We start from the raw sequence: 23,639 nt of genomic DNA, 5'->3' as shown, positions 1-23,639 counted from the left end.
TATACTTGGACAGTTGTGGACATGATGTGGCCTGGATACATCATTGAGGAACTATCATGTGGTCACAGCTCAAAACGCAGTGGCTGTGAGGGGTTAAAAACATCCCTGACTCAGCCCACCCACAGTACTGTATTGAATAAGCATCCGGCCGTGAAGATGACACTCTATTGGTCCTGTTTCTCCACGGGGAGGGGTTTTGAATGAGGCTATAGCACACCTCCTTAATTTCACCACCTGCCTAATCCAGGACAGAGAGGCCCCATCAATCAGATGGGGATTTTAAAAACGAGTTTTAGCATAATCCTCATCACTAGGGATTTCAAACAAGAACGGTGCGTACCTAGGGACCAGCGGTGGCTGTAGCTTACTGTCTACACATCACATCATGCTAACCAACCCAGGACTGATTACACCAGCTTTCTCTGTCCCATAATGATGTGTGCTCTGAATGGTGTGTGCTCACGTTACAGAGTGTGTGGTTTAGGGATTGTGACTTTACCTGGAAATGGCATACTATACTGGTTTCCAAATACTTCCTAACCATAATACCATAATGCTATTATCAATCCAATCCTCTCAGAACTACATTAGTGCCTAGGGAGTAGGGGCTAGGGGTCGATGTGGAATCCAGCATAACTGTCTACTCAGTGACATAACAGCTCAGTATATGGATGGCTGGGGTCACCTGGGCTTCTTGTTCAACAACCAGGAGAAATGTATTGGCCTAAAATGCAAAGGTTTAAAACAATGTTTGGACACACCTACTCATTCAAGGGTTTTTCTTTATATTGTAGAATAATAGTGAAGACATTAAAACTATGAAATAACACATATGGAATCATATAGTAACCAAAAAAGTGTTAAACAAATCAAAATATATTTTATTTCTGATTCTTCAAAGTTAACACCCTTTGCCTTGACAGCTTTGCACACTCTTGGCATTCTCTCAACCAGCCTCTTGAGGTAGTCACCTGGAATGCATTTCAATTAACAGGTGTGCCTTAAAAGTTAATTTGTGGAATTTCTTTCTTTCTTAATGTGTTGGAGTCAATCAGTTGTGTTGTGACAAGGTAGGGGTGGTATACAGAAGATAGCCCTGGGCGTGGTCAGTACATGTGCATCCAAGTTGGGACTGAGAGACTGAAAAACAGCTTCTATCTCAAAGCCATCAGACTGTTAAATAGCCATCCGATTACTCAACCCTGCACCTTAGAGGCTGCTGCAATATATACATAGACATAGACTGACTGACTGACTGGTCACATTAATAATGTTTACATACTGCTTGCATATGTATATACTGTATTATATTCTACTGTATTTTACTCAACGCCATTCTGACATTGCTGGTCCTAATAGTCATATATTTCTTAACTCCTTTTTTTTACTTTAGATTTGTGTCTATTGTTGTGAATTGTTAGATACTACTGCACTGTTGGAGCTAGGAAAACAAGCATTTCGCTACACCTGCAATAACATCTGCTAAATATGTGTATGTGAACAATAAAATTAGATTTAATATGATTTGGTAAAAGATATTATGGTAAGAACAGCTCAAATAAGCAACGAGAAACGACAGTCCATCATTACTATAAGACATGAAGATCAGTCAATCCGGAAAATGTCAAGAACTTTTAACGTTTCTTCAAGTGCAAAACATAAAGTGCTATGACAATACTAGCTCTCATGAGGACCGGCACAGGAAAGGAAGACCCAGAGTTACCTCTGCTGCAGAGGATAAGTTCACTAGAGTTACCAGCCTCAGGATTGCAGCCCATATAAATGCTTCACAGAGTTCAAGTAACAGACACAGAGTTCAAGTAACAGACACATCTCATCAACTGCATGAATCAGGCCTTCATGGTCAAATTGCTGCAAAGAAACAACTACTAAAGGACACCAATAAGAAGAGACGTGTTGGAGCCAAGAAACACAAGCAGTGGACATTAGACCGTTGGAAATCTGTTGAGAGAGGGAGAGAGAGAGAGAGAGAGAGAGAGAGAGAGAGAGAGAGAGAGAGGGAGAGAGAGAGAGGGAGAGAGAGAGAGAGAGAGAGAGAGAGAGAGAGAGAGAGAGAGAGAGAGAGAGAGATCAAAGATTGTGTTACCCTGCCCAGCTCTTTATCCTCCAGGGCCAGCACTCCAGTGCTTTCTGTAAACAGTTTCACCTTGACGGCAGGGAGGGGGTGTGTGGTGGTGAAGTCTCCCTGGGTTCCCCAGCTGAAACACAACACACACACACACATCAGAAGCATGTGACCTTCTGGTATGGCAACTGCTCGGCATTTGCCCGCAAAGTGCTACAGAGGGTAGTGCGTATGGCCCAGTACATCACTGGGGCCCCAAGCTTCCTGCCATCCAGGACCTATATACTAAGTGGTGTCAGAGGAAGGCCCCAAAAAATTGTCAAAGACTCTAGTCACCCAAGTCATAGACTGTTTTCTCTGCTACCGCACGGCAAGCGGTACCGGAGCGCCAAGTCTAGAACCAAAATGCTACTTAACAGCTTCGACCCCCAAGCCATAAGACTGCTGAACAATTAATCAAATTGCCACCCTGACTATTTAGATTGACTACTTACCTCGACTAACATGTACCCCCCCCGCACATTGACTCGGTACCGGTACCCTCTGTATATAGCCTTGTTATTGTTATTTTATTGTGTTACTTTTTCTTAACTCAATTTCTTGATCTGCGTTGTTATTTAAGGGCTTGTAAAGTAAACATTTTACGTTAAGGTCTACTCCTGTTGTAATCGTCGCATGTGACAAATAAAGTTTGATTTGATTTGACACAGCTCTCAAGACATGGACGCATCTCCAACATCTACAGGGCTGTAGCTTTAGGCCAGGCTGCAAACAAACACAGACAAACAACGTGTGCACAGTCATTTAATTTGGAATTTTAATTTATGTTTGAGACGACATTTGCAGTCTTTACAGCGAAAGTTAGATCAGCCAGCATTCTGGAAATGCCTTTAAAAGTCTATCCCTGTGCTCAGGTTGTTTGTTATTCTGTGTTGGATTGAATCCTAGCCTAAATGAACATCTACCTGGCCAAGAGGAATTGCACAAGATCCACTAGAATCGCCTTCCCCGTTTTCCCTTTATCTCGCACATTCTCATCCTCTTTCCCAAAGGTCGATACCTGCGCTCTCAGAAAGAGTGAGACGTGGTTGTTAAAAAAGAAAAACAATAAACTGGGGCTGGGTAAGCTACGTACTGCTCAGTTATGAGACAGACTGAGAATAGCAGCTGACACTTTATTTGTCGTGGCTGAACGTGCAAAGGGTATAAGTAGAAAGGGGTAGAAGTAGAGAGGGGTAGAAGTAGAGAGGGGTAGAAGTAGAGAGGGGTAGAAGGTATATAAAATGCTGTGCAGAAGCAACATTTCAATTTATTACAGAGAGGAGATGGAGTGAGACTGAGTGGGAGACTGGCGCACCGGCCGCTCCACACAGGCAAGCACAGCCTGAGGGAGCTCTACCACTCACACAGAGACACACACAAACACTCATGCATGCACACACACACACACACATTCACAATGAGATATATACTAACATGTTCATAGGGGTTATTGTGTCATGATTGGATGGCATGTGATATCATCATCATCAAGGAGACAGGCAGCACAAGACAGAGCCAGCAGTCTGAAGCTGTGTGTGTGTGTGTGTGTGTGTGTGTGTGTGTGTGTGTGTGTGTGTGTGTGTGTGTGTGTGTGTGTGTGTGTGTGTGTGTGTGTGTGTGTGTGTTTGGCGTTTCTCCTCCTGCTGTGAGCTGCATCTGTGAGTGACAATGTCTTTCTCCTCTGCCTTACTGACATTAACACTCATCACCACCAGGTGGTGTCTCATCTCACACTGGGAATGTGGTTCGAATGTTACTGGTTTACATTGGCCCCTTAGTTCTACTACCTACATTGATCATGCATTTATTAAGTATGATTATATACAATAAGAATGAGAGCAGTACTGTATTATATTCAGGGATCATTTGTTAAACTAAATGACACAAGATTTGGGCTCCCGAGTGGCGCAGCGGTCTAAGGCACTGCATCTCAGTGCTAGAGGCGTCACTACAGACCGTGTTTCGATTACAGGCTGTATCACAACTGGCTGTGATTGGGGATAGGGCAACGCACAATCGGCCCAGCGTTGTCTGGGTTCGGCTGGGGTTATGCTGTCATTGTAAATAAGAATTTGTTCTTAACTGACTTAAAGATCCTAGATCAGTCAAGACACGTCTCATCCTGTACAAGGAGGTTCTTAAAACAGCGCCTGTGTGATGGTGTATGCGATGGATAAGCGGACAGCTAGCTAGCAGCACGAGATGCTTGTCATTTCCAGGAGTGCTAGAGGGGGCTCTCTCTTGCTCCATTAAGATGCAGGTCCTAATCATTCTCCCTGCCTGGCAGCACTGGAGTCGGGGCACACACAGAGGCTGCTCTCCCCATCTCCTCCTCTTTCTCCCCCTCTTCACCACTTTGTTTGTCATCCTGTCATTTTCTCTTTTCATGCCTATCCTTCATCTATTGCTCTCCCTCTCATTCTCCCCCTTCTCTCATCTCCCTCTCATTATAAAATGGCACTTGAATCTGTGCGAGAGCAAGAGGACGAGTCTCTAAAATAGTTCATAATCGCGAGCTGAACATCACATAACTGGAGAGAGGCTGGCATCACAGACACACTGTAACATTACAGGCTGCTTCCTTGATAACAGTAGACAGACTCAGGATCCAGTCTGCGAAAACCCATTCACATGAATTCCTTCATCCTTAACATCATCACCACTTTTGACATTCAGGAAGGGTTGATGAAAGGCTGGGACCACAATGAACCTGAACCAACTTAATGTGTTGAACCTGAATAGATCGTTTCGGTATGTATCTACTGTATAAGGTTACACATCTCGGTAAACTTGAGGTGTTCCAAGGAGAACCTTTTTGGAAAGCTATCATCCTGAGATGGGGGGCTTTGCCCGGTGTTATCTTTTCACTCATCATCTGACCTCCCTTTAATTCCCATGGAGACAGACTGTTCTAAATGGAGGATTACACTGGGAGCATCCTTTCACACTTTGATCAGATGACTCAGGAATCACAGCCTGAAGAGAAGGTGACTGCATTCAGATCACATGAGAACAACACATGCGTCAGTGGATGTTAAGCATCAGGCAGGTTAAGAGTTGAGGTGAGAGAGGCACAGAGAAAGAGAGACAGAGACAGACAGACAACAGACAGACAGACAGAGGCAGACAGAGACAGACAGAGATAGACAGAGACAGACAAACAGAGGCAGACAGAGACAGAGACAGATAGACAGAGAAAGAAGGGTCTTACGTTGGCTTGGAGGCCTCAGCCTGGTCTGTCTGCAGTTTCTCCCCTCCCTCCACCTCCATGGTGCAGTAAACAATCCTGTTAGGAGCCAGAGACTTCAGGCCCACCACCTCCATGATCACCACCTGGAGAGCACAAACAGCAGGTCGTGAAACCATGGGTGTATGCGGTAAGGTTCACAATGTAGCAGAAATGTACCAAATATAGAGCTGACATTACTCTGGTCTAGACAATATTCTGTTACATTCTGTTACATTGCACCCTCCTGAAAAGGTCCAAGCACAGCCCCCAACTGTCTATGGTGCCCTATACATGACTACAACAATCTCCTTAACATAAACCAACAAAGGTACAGTAAATGCATACTACCACATAAAAAAACATTAATGAATACATTACTGTAAAATCCATTAACCTCCTAAGCTATATTGGTCAACAACATTTACGGTATGTTTTAAACCAGTCATTTTCAACTGGTGGGTTGTGGCCCAAATTTGGGTCATGGGAGGTTTTGAATGGGTCGTGGGTGTCTGAATAAAAAAATTATGAAAATGTTGATTGAAAAAATACTCCAGTCTGAATGACTAAACAACTAAAAGCAGGTAGAAAGTGGTAAAAAGTGAGTGAATTTAATCTCTGAATAATTTTTCTTCAATCACACTATTTTCAATATAGATATACGTGTATTAGCAGCGCTATTTAGTGGATTTGGTTGATTTTGTGGTGTCAAACCAGTGAGCTTATTACCATTCTCCGTCAAGAATATGATCAATATGGAATTACTAACAATGACAAATGTTGTTCCCTTGTCGTATAATTGCTACATTCCCTACCAGTATAGCATAAAAAAATACAGTATTTTGGCAAAAGAAAATTGCGATGTGAATATTACTAAGACAACCTGGTTCAATTTGGGTCCTGACCCAAAACCAGTTGAGAACCACTGTCTTAAACTACACAACACCCCGACTGAGAGAAAGATACTAACATTTAGGTCTACTCAAGCGAACTAGAACTCATGACCATTAAAAAGGAAAAGACAATGGAGCTCAAAAATCCCATCACGAAATTCCACGACAGAAGCTACAAATCAGGCCAGCCTCTCTGATCTATAAAGCAGTAGTTTCAGTCCTCGCACCATAATCACTGCATCTGCTCTGCTCCCCACTACAATCAACTGCTGGGACTGGGAGGGAGCAGTATTAATCTGCACATGCTAAAATTATACTTCCTTCTCCTAAAGTAGCTAGGGGAACAGAAACAGCTCTTCTGTGTATACTGAATTCTCTTAGACCATTCATCATAACAGGAGTTATTATGATGACTAATGAAGTTGCTATGAAATTAAAAGAGGATGATTTATTTTGTTTCACTACATTATCCTGGTCTACCTTGTGATCTGTGATTTATAATTTAACAATGGAAGTCTACTCCAGTGATCGGGAAGTACTATAGAGGAGTCATTTAGGCAGAATGTTCTTCCTGAAAGCTTCCATATATTTGTATTCTCTTTCTTTATTGCTAGAGGGCCATCTGTTTGCAATCTATAGTGGGTTTATATTCAAAAGCGTCTCAGAGTAGGAGTGATGATCTAGGATCAGTTTTATTTTTCATAATTACATAATTAATCAACTTTATTTTATTTATTACGCAGAAATTCTAGTTCTTCTTTATCAAACGGCGTTGTTATATTTCAGTCTTCTGTGATATAAAGTGTAATATTGGGATGCAACCTCGAAATTGAATACATTTGAACTTTTTATCTGACATGATAAAATTGACTTGTTTTTTTAGGCCCATAACCATGTGAGTGAGGTGTATACTTTTGCTTAAGAACTCTGTGTGACCCTGATTTAGCCCACTGCAGTAAAAGGCTAAATAAGGATTTTTAAGACTATAAGTACAATTCTTACAAGCTTGATTAGCTGGTAGGTTATTCTTTAGATGTTTGGAGCTGCTGGTGAACCATGATGTGCAGGATTAATCAAAGTGACACTGGACTAGTGCACTTGCCAGAGTCTTTACGGTGTCTATATCTAGGTTTCCATCCAATTGGTGACTGATTTTTCTGCCAATATTCTAAAATCTTCATTAAAACAATATGCCAGTTCAGAGTTTCCTTTAGGAAAATTTGTGCTGGACAACATGACAGCCAACACCATCAATAAACAAGGGATGTTGGACAAATGTCCACATTTACATGTCCTCAAAAACAGCCTATGACAAGTTAGGCTACTTTCCTGAAACAATAATTGTCCACCTCTCGGTTCAGCTGTCAGAGATTTGAGCACTAAATGTATCAGGGCATTGCTAGAAAAGGTGTCCACTGTATGACACAAATTAATATATATATATATATAATTAATATATATATATATTAATGAATATATATATATATATATATATATATATATAAATTTAGTCCTAACCCCAGAGAGATATGCCCGTGGCATGCTATGACACCGAAATGCATTTCTTTATGTCAAGTGGTTACTGCATCTGCTATACAGATATAGATGTACCGAAGGAGAGTCATTCGTTCATTTTCAATCCAAATAGTTTGTGTAAAGATACGTGTTATATTATAAGAGTAACTCTGGTAGGCCTGAAACAGTCTTCCTCACCTGAAGTGCGCCGGGGCGCACAGCCTTCATATCATAGGCCTGCAGTAGTTAAAGCTTAATAACAGCCACACCATACCTAACCTCCACAAACGTTTCTAAACTAAAAAAAGAAAAAAGACAACGGAGTCCAAAAATCACATTACTAAATTCCATGACAGAAGCTACAAATCAGGCCAGCCTCTCTGATCTATAAAGCAGTAGTTTCAGTCCTCGCACCATAATCACTGCATCTGCTCTGCTCCCCACTACAATCAACTGCTGAGGCTGGGAGGGAGCAGTATTAATCTGCCCATGCTAGAATAATACCTTCTTCTCCTACAGTAGCCAGGGTAACAGAAACAGCCCTTCTGCATATATTAAATTCTCTGAGATCATAATAACTCTTGTTATGATGAAGGATGAGTAACAAAGTTGCTGCGGAATTATAAAAGGAGGTTTTTATTGTGGTTCACTACATTATCCAGGTCTACCTTGTGATCTGTGATTTATAACTAAACAACGGAAGTCTACCCCAGTGATCGGGGAGTACTATAGAGGAGTCATTTCGACAAAATGTTCTTCCTGAAAGCTATTTATTCTCTTTCTTTATTGCTAGAGGGCCATCTGTTTGCAATCTATACTGGGTTTATATTCAAAAGCGTCTCAGAGTAGGAGTGCTGATCCAGGATCATTTTGGCCTTTTAAAGCATAACAATTAAGCAGGTGGACCTGATTCTACATCATTCAGCGCTCTAACGCTTAGACATTTTCTGAATAGGGGCCCTGGTCTAGAAGGATATGAATCTAGAGAGAGAAGCAAACTCACCTTGGGACTTTGGCCTGGAATGTATTCATGTGCTAAAATAATCAAGACCAATGAAAGTGCAGATCAGATCTAGTTTTCCAAAGGGCCAGCTGAGATATATATATTGCTATATCATCACCACCACCACAGACATCGATAGAAAGTGCTTAAAGCATGTCAAGCTCTGTTTCCCTTGCCCTGCAGAACATAGAGCCATTGCTAATAAATATGTTGATAATGTGTATGATGACTCATTCTCTTTATAAAGACAGAGGCAGGTGAAAAGGTCTGTCTGAGAGCGAGAGGCTCAGGATAATAGGGTGGAGCTCTCAGAGCGGTACTGTTTCGATAGAACATTTGTATGGTATTATTCTCTATTCAAATGGACTTGTGCTTACAGTGTGACTTCTTTGTAACTGAGAAAATCACATTACAGAAAGGGTAACACTGTATTTAGGATATTCTCTCATAATGCCAAAATGCTGAGGTATTATCCTTCCTAGACAGGGTTAGGGCTAGTGCCAGGTGAAGGGTCAGGGCTAGGTTTAGCACCTCCATAGTCAAGAGGAGCACGACATCATACTTGGACAGGGTTAAGGTTAAGGTCAGGTTTAGGGTCAGGGCTAGGTTTAGCACCTCCATAGTCAAGAGGAGCACCACATAATACTTGGACAGGGTTAAGGTTAAGGTCAGGTTTAGGGTCAGGGCTAGGGTTAGGACCTCCAGACTGCAGGACAGCATGACTTCAGACTTGACCAGGCTTAGTGTTAGGGTTCAGGCTAGATTTAGGGCCGTGGTTAGGGTTCCTACCTCCAGAGTAAAGGAGAGCACCACATCAGACTTGGACAGTGTGTTCTCGTCCTCCTGACCCATGTCCATGATGGAGGTGTTGTGTCCTTTCTTCAGCTTCTGCAGTTTGAACTCTCCTCCCTTGGACACGGGCATGCTCTCTAGGTTGGCCATCAGCTGGTTCACCGACGCTTTCAGCTCCTCTATGTACATCTGCTCCATTTCCTTCGACACAAACTTGGGGAATTTGCCTCCCTTTGAAGAAGAAAAAAATCACATCAATAAGTATGTGTTACAGAAGGGTTTTACCATAACAAGTCAGCTTTTGTGTCCATGTGGGCTGGTCATCCCGATGAAGCAAGACACTATAATAATAAAATAGATTAAAATCAAATCCAAATAATGTATTATTGTATTGTCAACACTAATGTGAATACATGTCATTCGACAAATGACCAGATATAGCCTACAGTATATTAATTGTGACGTAAAGCTGTTTGTACAATAGTGAAGCTCTCGGACAACTCGCATCGTGAAGCCATTTGGATGCTTACAAACTGTTTATTCACGTTTATGTGTGGCTCTGTACAATGTAACCAGTGTGTTCATGAGGTTGTTCTGCTACAGTGTGTATAGGCTATCAGACTCACCCTGGCAATCTGATCGGCCATCTGCAGACGTCCATCCAGCTCCCGTCTGATCTGGGCAGCCTGCTCATCCAGGTTGTCCAACTAAAGGGTCAAACACAAGAAGAAGTGTTTTGCACACATATTTTAAAATAAACTTGTCCAGGTGTTGGATTAGAGAGCATAATGGCACTCCCAAGTCTGAGTTAATTCAAGCAATGTTTTGACCCCAACTGGGCCTTCTTCAGGGCAACAGGACAGCAACACAGAGGAACCTGTGAACATCGCACAACTTTTCTAGAGATTTTAATATTGTAGAAACTCAAATCACTGCTCCTGTCACACCCTGATCAGTTTCTCCTGTCCTCATTATTGTCTCCCCCCCCCCCCCCCCCCCCCACCCCCAGGTGTCGCTTGTTTTCCCCGAGAAGTGTGAGTTCCACCGCTCTACAATCACCTTTCTGGGATATGTCATTGCTGAGGGCAATGTTCAGATGGATCCTGGAAAGGTGAAAGCAGTGGTGGATTGGCCTCAACCGACACCCAGGGAGCAGTTGCAATGGTTTCTTGGTTTTGCAAACCTCTACCGCCATTTCATTCGGGACTACAGCACCCTGGCGGCCCCCCTCTCACCTCTCCCAAGGTACCGTTTAAATCATCTCCAGCTGTCGACAAAGCCTTTGTGGACCTGAAGCATCGGTTCACATCAGCACCCATCCTCATCCATCCGGACCCCTCGCGTCAATTTGTGGTAGAAGTGGATGCTTCGGATGTTGGAGTAGGGGCCATTCTGTCCCAGCGATCTGCCCAGGACCAAAAGCTTCATCCCAGTGCCTTCCTGTCCCATCGTCTCAATCCTGCTGAGAGGAACTACGATGTCGGTAACCGAGAACTTCTGGCGGTTGGAAGAGTGGAGGCACTGGTTGGGAGGAGCACAACAGCCATTTCTGGTCTGGAGAGACCATAGAAACCTGGAATATCTCCGTACAGCCAAGCGCCTCAACTCCAGGCATGCCCAGTGTTGTTCACCAGATTTAACTTCAACATCTCCTACCGCCCAGGGTCAAAGAATGAAGCCTGACTCCCTCTCCCACCTATACAGTTCTTCTGCCACACCCTCAACCTCTGAAACCATTTTCCCTACCTCATGCCTTGCTGCCACTGTGGATTGGGGTATTGAGAACCTGGTCCGTGAGGCACAACGCTCCCAGCCTGGACCTGAAGGGGTCCCGGCTAACCGGCTGTTTTCCCTAATCCAGTCTGGTCTCGGGTCCTGGAATGGGCTCGTTCCTCCAAGCTGACCTGTCATCCAGGGTCCCGTCGTAAACTAGCCTTCCTTCGACAACGTTTCTGGTGGCCCACAATTGCCCCTGACGTCTTCTGCCAAGGAGACGGCCCCGCTTATGGTGCAACATGTCTTCCGGATCCATGGACTTTCGGTAGACATGGTCTCCGATCGGGGTTCTCGTCTCAGTTCTTGAAGGCATTCTGCACCCTTATTGGGTCGTCGGCCAACCTGTCATCCGGATTCCATCCCCAAACTAACGGTCAGTCAGAGTGAGCCAACCAAGAACTGGAGACCACCTCAAGGTGCCTGGTCTCAACCAACCCTACTTCCTGGAGCCGTCAACTGGTCTGGGTGGAGTATGCCCGGAACACTCTTCCCAGTTCTGCCACGGGACTCTCCCCTTTTGAGTGCTCCATGGGGAATCCGCCTCCACTCTTCCCTGAGCAGGAGGCCAGCGTACCCTCGGCCCAGATGTTTGTCTGCCGCTGTCGACGTACCTATTCTCAAGACCAACTCCAGGTATAGTCGAAAAGTGGACAGTCGCCGGACCCCAGCTCCTTGCTACAGCATTGGGCAGAGGTTATGGCTGTCTACACGGGACCTGCCCCTTCAGGTAGAGTCCCGCAAACTGTCCCCCCGTTTTATTGTTATTCCTCCCGGTTTTGACCCTTGCATGTTTTTTGGACTGACCATTCTGCCTGCCCTGACCTCTTTCTGCCACACTGTATCTCCAGGACTGGTTTTGACCATTTTGCCTGTCCACGACCATTCTCTTACCTTCCCCTATTGGATTATTAAATATTGTAAGACTCCAACCATCTGCCTCCTGTGTCTGCATCTGGGTCTCGTCTTGTGGCATGATAGCTCCACATATTGCAACCAACTTGCCAAGTTTCCAAATGATCTGTGTAACTTGTCTATTTTCCTTCAGCTTCTGCATTTATTTTTAAGTGCTTGCTTTGTGTTTGTCATGTGATTGATTGTATGCCGCCTCTCAAAGTTACGCTCATGCACGCCCACACTCTAAATCTAGGCGCGGACGTGTGAGAATGCTCGAGAGGGGCACGCCCCTTATTACCACGGATTCTGTCCTTTTGTAAATGTGATTATTTGTTTGAGAGCTCTATAACATTTACTGGTCTGAATTAGAAAGGCCAGTGTGAATGTGATGACTATTAGTCTGATTTAAACATTTGTACAGCCTCTGTTGGTTAAAGAAGGTTTGAACCAGTTAACTGGTTATATGCACTCCATGGGGTGTCTCAAGGTATTTCTACCTAGCTGTGCCAGTCAGTGTTCGAACTTCGAAGGGCTCTGACAGGGAGTGTGTCTCTATGGGTAGGGTATATTTTTGTCTCAACAGTAGACCTAGGCTAACCTTACCCTGTTTAGCCAAATCCTGTTTTGGATAGAGTTTATTTGGATCGTGATTTTTTGGGAGAAATTCATTTTTGTCTATTGTTTGTTTCGCCCCGTTTGCCTATTTCTGTCATTATTATTTACTCCAACCACTATAATTACTTTTCTAGGTGTCCTGCCTTTCTACCTGCAAGAATGGACTACCTGCAAGAAATGACTGCCTTCCTATGGCTGCCAGACATGTTTACCCTTTCACCCAGTCCAACTGAAGGAGGGCAAAACACAGCGAATCAGCTCAGAGACCAGGAGGACCCAAGGCGGACATCACCTCACCACACGGTAATAATCAATACAATCTGAATTATGATCCTACATGGAATAAGGCCAGGGCCTGTATTCATAATGTGTCTCAGATTAGAAGCACTGATCAAGGATTAGGTCCCCTGTCCATTTAGTTGCATCAATTAGGGTCTAAAAGACTAAACTGATCCTAGATTAGCACTTTTTGCAAATACTGGCTGTATCCCAATGATCTCTACTTTCTCCCATAGTGTACACTTTTTCACTTCCCTTCACTGATTTTAATGGAAATAACTGGTATAGAAACATGGTGAAACTCTACCAATCCAATTATTTAGGACGTGGGAAAGTAGTGGGAAGTAGTGAATGTGCACATACACTACTTCAGGAGAAATGAGAGATTATTGGGATGCACACATGGGCCCAGGAGGACATTACCATGGAGCTGGGCAATGAATACATTCTCCATTACGTTCCTACATAAACCCCCAAAAGGCTCCTCTAGACAGCCAGGGTCACGGAGTAAAATGTCACCAACCACATCCCATGTTGATCATTTATCTCCTCTTTATCTGATCTCAGGTTGGGTGATTGGATTCACACTCCGTTAATAAATACTGTAATGATGACTGACAAGAGGAAGTGAGGCTGACTTTATTTATAGGGCTAGTTTCCCAGGCACATATTAAAACTTCCTAAGGCTAGGGGGCACTATTTTCATGTCAGGATGAAAGGTATGCCCAAAGTAAACTGCCTGCTACTCAGGCCCAGAAGCTAGGATATAGAAACCACTCTAAAGTTTCTAAAACTGTTAAAATTATGTCTGTGAGTATAACAGAACATATTTGGCAGGCGAAAACCCGAGGACAAACCATCCATGATTTTTTTTGAGGTCACTCTCTTTTCAATGGGTTTTCTATGTGGATCTAGATTTCTAAGGCACTTGCTTGTAGTTCCTATCACTTCCACTAAATGTCAACAGTCTTTAGAAATTGGTTGATGTTTTTCCTTTGAGAAATGAAGAAGTAGGGCTGTTCAGAACGAGGGTCGAGTCTAGTGTACTGTTGTGGTTTGGGAGCACGATCTGAAAGCGCGCTCCACTTTGTTTTCGTCCGGCATTGAACACAGTTTATAATACCTAAATAATTCCCTAAAGTTGGATTAGGAAAGTTGTTTGAAATGTTTGGATCAAGTTTACAGGTTATTAGATACTTTGTAGTCATGTTGCGCGAGTTGGAACCAGTGTTTTTCTGGATCAAACCCACCAAATAAATGGACATTTTGGAGATATAACGACAGAATTGATCGAAAAAAAGGACCATTTGTGATGTTTAATGGACATATTGGAGTGCCAACAGAAGAAGATATTGAAAGGTAAGTCATGAATTATATCGTTATTTCTGACTTTTGTGTCGCGCCTGGCGGGTTGAAATGTGATTTTCATGTGTTTGTTTGATGGGGTGCTGTCCTCAGATAATAGCATGGTTTGCTTTCGCCATAAAGCCTTTTTGAAAACTGACACTGTGGCTGGATTAACAAGAAGTTAATCTTTAAACCGATGTATAACACTTGTATGATTCATGAATAATTATTATGAGTATTTCTGTTTTTGAATTTGGCGCGCTACTATTTCACTAGGTGTTGTCAAATCAATCCCGTTGCGCGAAGGGATCACTAAGAAGTTAATTAACCCTAGTCTTAGACCAAAAAGCTATTTCAATGGAGAATTTCCATTGAATGCTTTTTAGTCCTGGATTAGGAAATCTGTGTCTGGGAAACCGGCCTATACTGTAGGTGTCTATGTAGGTAGAAAGGGCACATTAATATGGATAGCTATCTATCATTGATAATACATCTCCTAGCTCTCAGGATCAGTCATTTGATTCATGCTGTGTAAATACTAAGAATGTGCTGTACACCAGGGTGGGGGTCAATTTTATTTCAATTCAGTCAAAATGTATATCCTGAAATGACTGAATGAAAATGGGATTGACCCTAATGTATTGACTTGACTGACAGAAGCACAATTGAAGCTCTTTGTAGTTGTATCTTTCTTTGTAGGTAGAGTAATACATAAATATTAATAGCCTTAGAGCATATGTGGCTAAACTTATGTTTGTCCTATTTCAGACATGTACAAGTGTGTATTATACGCATGTGTGAATTTGACATTTGTTTTTTTGCCACTGAGACACCCTTGGTGTGTGTGTGTGTGTGTGTGTGTGTGTGTGTGTGTGTGTGTGTGTGTGTGTGTGTGTGTGTGTGTGTGTGTGTGTGTACATACTGTACAGTGCATTCGGAAAGTATTCAGACCCCTTCCCCTTTCACAAATTTTGTTACATCTTTATTCTACAATGGATTAAACAAAAATGTTCCTCATCAATCTACACACATTACCCAATAATGACAAAGCAAAAACAGGTTTTTAGAAAAACAGAACCTTATTTACACAAGTATTCAGAGCCTTTTTTAATGAGACTTGAAATTGAAGTCAGGTGCATCCTGTTTCCATTGATCATCCTTGATGTGTCTACAACTTGATTAGAGTCCACCAGTGGTAAATTCAATTGATTGGACATGATTTGGAAAGGCACACACCTGTCTATATAAGGTCCCACAGTTGACAGTGCATGTCAGAGCAAAAACTAAGCCATGAGGTCAAAGGAATTGTCCGTCGAGCTCTGAAACAGGATTGTGTCGAGGCACAGATCTGGGGAAGTGTAGCAAAAAATATTCTGGACATGTCTGCAGCATTGAAGGTCCCCAAGAACACAGTGACCTCATCATTCTTACATGGAAGAAGTTTGGAACCACCAACACTCTTCCTAGAGCTGGCTAAACTAAGCAATCAGAGGAGAAGGGCCTTGGTCAGGGAGGTGACTAAGAACCTGACGGTCGCTCTGACAAACCTTCTAGAACGACAACCATCTTTGCAGCACTCCACCAATCAGGTCTTTATGGTAGAGTGGCTAGACGGAAGCCACTCCTCAGTAAAAGGCACATGACAGCCCACTTGGAGTTTGCCAAAAGGCCCCTAAAGGATCATGAGAAATGAGGACCATGAGAAACAAGATTCTCTGGTCTGATGAAACCAAGATTGAACTCTTTGGCATGAATGCCAAGCATCACGTCTGGAGGAAACCTGGCACTATCCCTACGGTGAAGCATGGTGGAGGTGGCAGCATCATGCTGTGGGGATGTTTTTCACCGGCAGGGACTGGGAGACTAGTCAGGATCGAAGGAAAGCTGAACAGAGCAAAGTACAGAGAGGTCCTTAATGAAAACCTGCTCCAGAGTGTTCAGGACCTCAGACTGGGTTGAAGATTCACCTTCCAATATGACAACGACCCTAAGCACACAGCCAAGACAATGCAGAAGTGGCTTCGGGACAAGTCTTTGAATGTCCTTGAGTGGCCTAGCCAGAGCCTGGACTTGAACCCGATCGAACATCTCTGGAGAGACCTGAAAATAGCTTTGCAACGACGCTCCCCATCCAACCTGACAGAGCTTGAGAGGATCTGGGAGAAACTCACCAAATACAGGTGTACCAAGTGTCATACCCAAGAGAACTTGAGGTTGTAATCACTGCGGAAGGTGACTCAAAGGCACTGTATGTGTATGAATGGTGCATGGCAGTAAGTGCCAGGCACACCGCTTTGTGTGTCAAGAACTGCAACGCTATTGTGATTTTCAAAAATGTTCTAGTGTGTATCAAGAATGGTCCACCACACAAATGACATCAAGCCAACTTGAGACAACTGTGGGAAACATTGGAGTCAGCACGGGACAGCATCCCCGTGGAATGCTTTCGACACCTTGTAGAGTCCATGCCCCAACAAATTGAGGCTGTTCTGTGGGAGAAATGGGTGCAAATTAATATTGTTCTTAATGTTTTGTGCAGTCAGCGTATACCTCTCTGAAGGACAGGTACAAGTAGACGCTCAAAGGAATTATGGTATGAAGTTATAGCCTGGAAATGCTTGCTTGCATAGAAGTAAGCAATGCTTCCATAGAACGTAAGGAGTAATGCCTCCCTATAGCATCTCTCTTGAGACAAAGCTGTATTGGCTTCAAGGTTCCCTGTAGATTAATTTGCCACCATAAGCAAGTAAGCAATGACTCCCCATTCCCAAGACGTACATCTCTCTCTGCATGCTGGGAGTGTTTAGTGCATGCTGGGAATTGTATGAGCGAGTGTTGTCTGGAGTTAGATCGCCTGTTAGATCGCCGCCACTACGAGTAATGGGGTACAGGAGGGGGTTCAGGTGGGGCTAGTCTCCCAGGTAGTGGAGGAGATGCCCGGTACGTGTGATGGGGTGCAAGTGGGGAGTGTTGAGAGGGATGTGGCAGAGGGGTCAGGGGTCTGAGGCCTCAGTGTAGGAGGATCAGGAGAAGGATATCTCTCTTGATATGATAGCAGCTGGTGAAGACTCAAGTTTACAATCTAGATGAGGTAAATGGGTTCCTGGATCAGACTTTTGGGAAATCTGTCAGATTGGCAGATTTTTTTTTTATGTTAAGTTTTGAGGTCAGCTGTGATGTAACAGAAGACAGTGGGGTTAGACTAGTTGCGTGAGAAGCGTTTTCGCTTGAGGAAATGTGTTACTGCTGTCACGGCAGCAAAATGTAGTGGTAAACGTGGTAAGGTTAAGAGAAAATTAAAACGATGATGATCATGCCTGAGAGAGAGAGAGAGAGAGAGAGAGAGAGAGAGAGAGAGAGAAAGAGAAGAAAAACTGTCTGGTTTCTCTGCTTTCTTTTGCTTTTCCTTTCTCTTTTCTATATGGAGTTACTAAGGGTAGGTTCTCAATATTAATGGGAGAAGGGACAGGAATAAGAGGGCTTGGGTATTGGAAGTAATAAAACAGAAAAGGCTTAATATAGTTTTTCTGCAGGAGACCCATAGTGATGAGGCTAATGAGGTTGACTGGGATATGTGGTGGGAGGGGCAGCATACACTCAGTCATGGTACTCATGTCAGTGCTGGGGTGGCAATTAGGATGACTGTGGTATCTACAACAGAGATCGTCAAGGGTCGGATTTTATTGGTCAAGGTGGATGTTCTGTTTGTTTTTGTTTTTTTAACATTTTAACCTTGGGCAGTCGACATTGCAACGTAAACAGATGGTCTGCCTTCGTCTCTCTGATGGGAAGGTGACCATGGAAGACAGTGAAATGCGCCAACATGCCGGGGATTTCTACTGTGCCCTCTAAGGCGGAGGATTGTGATTCCCTGTGTACTGAACAGTTGTTACATGGACTTCCTCAATTGGGCCCTGAGCAGAGAGTTTCTTTGGATTCTGACATTACTCTGCAGGAGCTGTCCACAGCAGTTATGCAGCTTTCATCAGGCTGAGCCCCTGACATCGATGGTTTACCATTTGAGTTCTATAAGCAGTTTTGGGGGGCTTTTTAGGAAGTGGTGTGAATATTTTCATGAGGGTTCTCTTCCTGTTTCCTGTCAACATGCTATGCTTTCATTGTTGCCAAAAAAGGGGGATTTGGCTCTTCTAAAAATGGCGACCTGTTGCATTTCTGTGTGCGGAATATAAAATTGTATCTGAATGTCTCTCAAACAGGTTGAAAGAGTATCTGGGGCTTTTGGTCCACAAGGGCCAGTCTTACTGTGTACCTGACCGCTCTATTGTTAACTTGTTTCCAATAAGAGATGTTTTAGACATTTGTACACTATTTGATGTGAATGTGGGTTTACTTTCTTTGGATCAGAAGAAGGCCTTTGACCGTGTGGACCACCAAACAATGAACGTCTTTGGGTTTGGGGATGTTTTTTTGTTGTTGTCTTGGATGAGTTTACTGTATGGTGAAGGTGGGGGGTGGTTTAAGTTGCCCCAACACCCTCCAAAGGTCTATCAGGCAGGGATGCCCAATTTCAGGGCAGTTATATTGTCTGGCAATTGAACCAATGCTTTGTTTTTTAAGAGCGAGGCTTACTGGTTTCTCTGTGCCAGGGGAAATGAAGGCTCCCACGATAGCACTATCTGCGTTTGCAGATAACGTGACAGTTTCTATTACAGGGGGTGAGGATGTTAAGGTTCTACAAACACTCTAAAGGTGTATGAGGGGGGCCTCAGCTAAAGTAAATTGGGAAAAGAGTGAATTGCTGTGGGCAGGTCAGACAGGCTCAGCTCCACGGTTGCCATGGGGGCTTCAGTGGGGTAGAAATGGGATGAAGACTTTTTTTTTTCTAGGCTCTGATGTCTTTCCGGAAAATAACTGGGAGGGTGTAGTGGAGAAAGTGTGTGCCAGATTGTCAAGGTGGAAATGGTGCCACCCCAGCTGTCTTACAGAGGAAGAGTGCTAGTTGGCAATAATCTAGCTGCCTCTACCCTGTGGCACAGACTAATGATTTTACAGCCACTGTGTCGACCCAGTTCTAGCTGGGTTGACACAGCCTATACATTGATGAGGAGACCGGGCTGTTTAGGCTTAGACAAGCATATGTTCCTATTAAAGCTAGAGGGGGGTGATTTGTCTGGCTATGAGTCCATTATGCAGCTTTGGAGAGTATTTGTCAAGTCCCGTAAGGCCGGCATGCCACCAGGGATGTGGCTTTTTGAATAACCTTTTTTTTTACAACACAGCCATCCAGTCCCGTGCTCTGGGTTCAGCCAGCCTACGTTCATGCCTATTAGGTGTGGGGTGTACCAAGCAGGGTCATCTGATACGGAGTAGGAGCAGATCATTGGAGGAGCTCGGAGAAAGAGCGGGGATCCAATCATCTAGCCTACTGAGGAAGGTCGAGCTGAGGTCTGTAATTCCTTGCCAGTACTTCATCGGCAGTACGTGACTGACACTTCCAATTCTGGTGGACGGAGGGTCTGGATTGTGTTCCCTGCACTGAATGTTAGTGCTGCGGCGGGGGCATTCGAGGAGGACGTGAGGAAGCTGTTTTCCTTCCATACCCCGGAGCTGGGGGAGTTCAAGGCGGTGGGAAAGAAGGCCATGTACAAAATCTGTGTAAAAGTTTTCCATGCTTTAACCCCAGAAGGGGAAAAATCGACGAGGTGGGCGGGGATGTTTGGATCAGGAGCCTCCCCAAAAGGCTGTTGCCGGTGAAATGTGATTTTAGCTTCTAAAATGTTTTCATAAGTTAGGGCTGCTCACTCAGTGACCCGCCTCTGTGAAGGGAAATGGGCTATAAAACTTTTCAAACACGCCCTCTTCTCCCTTCCTATATAAAGCCTTGACGACAACAGAACTTCCTGTTCCGATGAGGTAGGATGACGATCCTATGTCAGAATGGTTCAGATAAAACTACAGAACGAAGCCAGCATGAGCTTTGATTGCGAATTGTATGAACTTTGAACTCTTATTCATGACAGAAGTGATTTCTCCTAGCCATTGAGTTGCAAACGCAGGTAAGGAGGGAACAGACAGAGTATCCCATCTACCACACAACGACGTTACTACAATTTATCCAAGGGACCACCAGAGACATTCTTCAAAGGACAGAGGACTAGGTTTGGCAGCACGGTCTTCCATCTACCACCAACCTACTGAAGCGCAGCTCAGAGTAAATATTTATTGCATTTTCCTTTTCCAAATGGTTGGTAATTTAGAATGCATAAAATACTGTATTTACGATAGCACAGCTTCGCCTTTGTTCCTGTCTTCCCGCTCTTTCACTCAACCCAGACCCCTTTCCTTTGTGTAACAAGCCGTCATATCTGTTCCGCCCACTAGGGACGTTTTCCTATGACGTACTTTGTAATCAAATTATGATTTACTTATGTGTATGTGAATTATGTGTGATTAGTTAGGTATTTAGTAAATAAATGATTAAACCCAATTTTGTATTGCTGATTCAAATTGTTAGCCAGGGTTCTTGCAGATAACCAAGAATTTACAACTTTCAGATTATGAGACTGAAGTAAAATGAAGATTAGTGTGGACTGCTATAGATGTAAAATATTACTAGGTCTTTAAGAGTTTATTCGGAAGATAACAGCTCTATAAATATTATTTTGTGGTGCCCCGACTCTCTAGTTAATTACATTTACATGATTAGCTCAATCAGGTGATATTAATTACAGAGAAATTATTTTATAGAATAGCATGTCATATCACTTAATCCGGCATAGCCAAAGACACAACACCACCGTACCTCCTTCGCTGTGCAATCCGGATTCCGAGCTGGTCACGGGTGCACTTCAGCCACGCTCAAGGTACTAAACGATATCATAACCTCCATCGATAAAAAACAGTACTGTGCAGCCGTCTTCATCGACCTGGCCAAGGCTTTCGACTCTGTCACCCTATTCTTATCGGCAGACTCAATAGCCTTGGTCTCCCAAATAACTGCCTCGCCTGGTTCACCAACTACTTTGCAGACAGAATTCAGTGTGTCAAATCGGAGGGCCTGTTGTCCGGACCTCTGGCAGTCTCTATGGGGGTAACACAGGGTTCAATTCTCGGGCCGACTCTTTTCTCTGTATATATTAATGATGTCTCTCTTGCTGCGGGTGATTCGCTGATCCACCTCTACGCAGACGACACCATACTGTATACATCTGGCCCTTATTTGGACACTGTGTTAACTAACCTCCAAACGAGCTTCAATGCCATACAACACTCCTTCTGTGGCCTCCAACTGCTCTTAAACGCTAGTAAAACCAAATGCATGCTTTTCAACTGCTCGCTTCCCGCCCGCCCGACTAGCATCACTACCCTGGATGGTTCTGACCTAGAATATGTGGACAACTACAAATACCTACGTGTCTGGCTAGACTGTAAACTCTCCTTCCAGACTCACATTAAACATCCAATCCAAAATCAAATCTAGAATTGGCTTCCTATTTGGCAACAAAGCCTCCTTCACTCACGCCGCCAAACTTACCCTAGTAAAACTGACTAACTGACTACCCTAGTAATCATCGACTTCGACAATGTCATCTATAAAATAGCTTCCAATACTCTACTCAGCAAACTGGATGCAGTCTATCACAGTGCCATCTGTTTGGTTACCAAAGCCCCTTATACCACCACCCACTGCGACCTGTATGCTCTAGTTGGCTGGCCCTCGCTACATATTCGTCGCCAGACCCACTGGATACAGGTCATCTATAAGTCTATGCTAGGTAAAGCTCCGCCTTATCTTAGATCACTGGTCCCGATAACAACACCCGTAGCACGCGCTCCAGCAGGTATATCTCACTGGTCATCCCCAAAGCCAGCACCTCATTTGGCCGCCTTTCCTTCCAGTTCTCTGCTACCAGTGACTGGATCGAATTGTAAAAATCGCTGAAGCTGGAGACTTATATTTCTCTCACTAACTTTAAACATCAACTATCTGAGCAGCTAACCGTTCGCTGCAGCTGTGTACACAGTCCATCTGTAAATAGCCCACCCAATCTACCTACCTCATCCCCATATTGTTTTTATTTACTTTTCTGCTCTTTTGCACACCAGTATCTCTACTTGCACATCATCTGCTCAGTTATCACTCCAGTGTTAATTTGCTAAATTGTAATTACTTCGCTACTATGGCCTATTTATTGCCTACCTCCTCACGCCATTTGCACACTGTATATAGACGTTCTTTTTTTCTATTGTGTTATTGACTGTACGCTTGTTTATTCCATGTGTAACTCTGCGTTGTTTGTGGCATACTGCTTTGCTTGGCCAGGTCGTAGTTGTAAATGAGAACTTGTACTCAACTAGCTTACCTGGTTAAATAAAGGTGAACAAAATATATACATTTACCTGATCAGTAGTTGGTTCTCAGCTCTGGGAGAGGTTCTCTTCCCAACAGTTTATATTTGGGCTAAAGTACAGGTTTAGTAGAAGGGGTGTAGTTATCTTGCTTAATTTTGTGTCAGGGGCAGCTAAATTAGCAATATGGGAACCAAGAAAGAACAGTACTTGGGGACAGGGGTCTGTGGATGTGTTGGGAATGCTGGAGGGGATGTTGGCAGCGAGACTGAGGGTTGAGTTTGCCTATTACAAAATGGTTAACAATATTGATCTGTTAATGAGAATATGGGGTATTCAGAGGCTGCTGTGATTTGGTGTTGTGTTTATAATTGATGTGTAACCATGGTTTTGTATGAGTGTTTATGGTGTTGTGGGTTCCCAGACCCAATAAAGGTTATTTAAAACTAAAATTCTCTCTCTCCCCTCATCATAGCTGTGTGTGTGTGTGTGTGTGTGTGTGTGTGTGTTGTAGCATTGTGACATGTCTACCCTCCACTCTGCCCACACACTCTCCCAGATCCTGCAGTAACATGATAGCTTAGCCAGGTTTGCCCTGCACAACAGTCACTTCCATTCCTGTCACACATGTAGTACACCCCCCCCTCTCTTTTTGTGAAGACAAATTGAGCCCTGTTGCCCTGTTGACAAAACAGGTTGCTTTATGGCTGTGCCATGTTACTGTTACCATGGTGGGTTGTCATGGTGTGTTATGCTGCTTAGTGGTTGTGTTGTGGCAAACCGTAGCTCTGTAATGTAACCGCTATAGAGTGAACGGAGGAAAATATCTCCATGCAACCATAAGAGCGGAATGCTAGTGTT

The 23,639-nt window shown here is 43.7% G+C and overlaps 1 protein-coding gene across 2 annotated transcripts in view; it reads right to left on the bottom strand.

Moving 5' to 3' along the window:
- LOC139370879 (calcium-dependent secretion activator 1-like) overlaps positions 1 to 23,639 on the bottom strand; it is a 149,508-nt gene that overhangs the window by 43,165 nt on the left and 82,704 nt on the right. For both annotated transcript variants that reach the window (XM_071110733.1, XM_071110734.1), the window contains exons 4-7: positions 10,184 to 10,264; positions 9,555 to 9,788; positions 5,340 to 5,461; positions 2,108 to 2,219 (exon numbers count right to left, since the gene is read on the bottom strand). In XM_071110733.1, coding sequence (XP_070966834.1) covers positions 2,108 to 2,219; positions 5,340 to 5,461; positions 9,555 to 9,788; positions 10,184 to 10,264 — 549 coding nt within the window. The remainder of the gene's footprint in view (positions 1 to 2,107; positions 2,220 to 5,339; positions 5,462 to 9,554; positions 9,789 to 10,183; positions 10,265 to 23,639) is intronic.

The sequence above is a fragment of the Oncorhynchus clarkii genome, chromosome 17 (assembly GCF_045791955.1).
Source record: "Oncorhynchus clarkii lewisi isolate Uvic-CL-2024 chromosome 17, UVic_Ocla_1.0, whole genome shotgun sequence".
Taxonomy (NCBI): domain Eukaryota; kingdom Metazoa; phylum Chordata; class Actinopteri; order Salmoniformes; family Salmonidae; genus Oncorhynchus; species Oncorhynchus clarkii.
The sequence above is the reverse complement of the archived record's forward strand: the minus strand, read 5'-3'. Positions and strand labels throughout refer to the sequence as shown.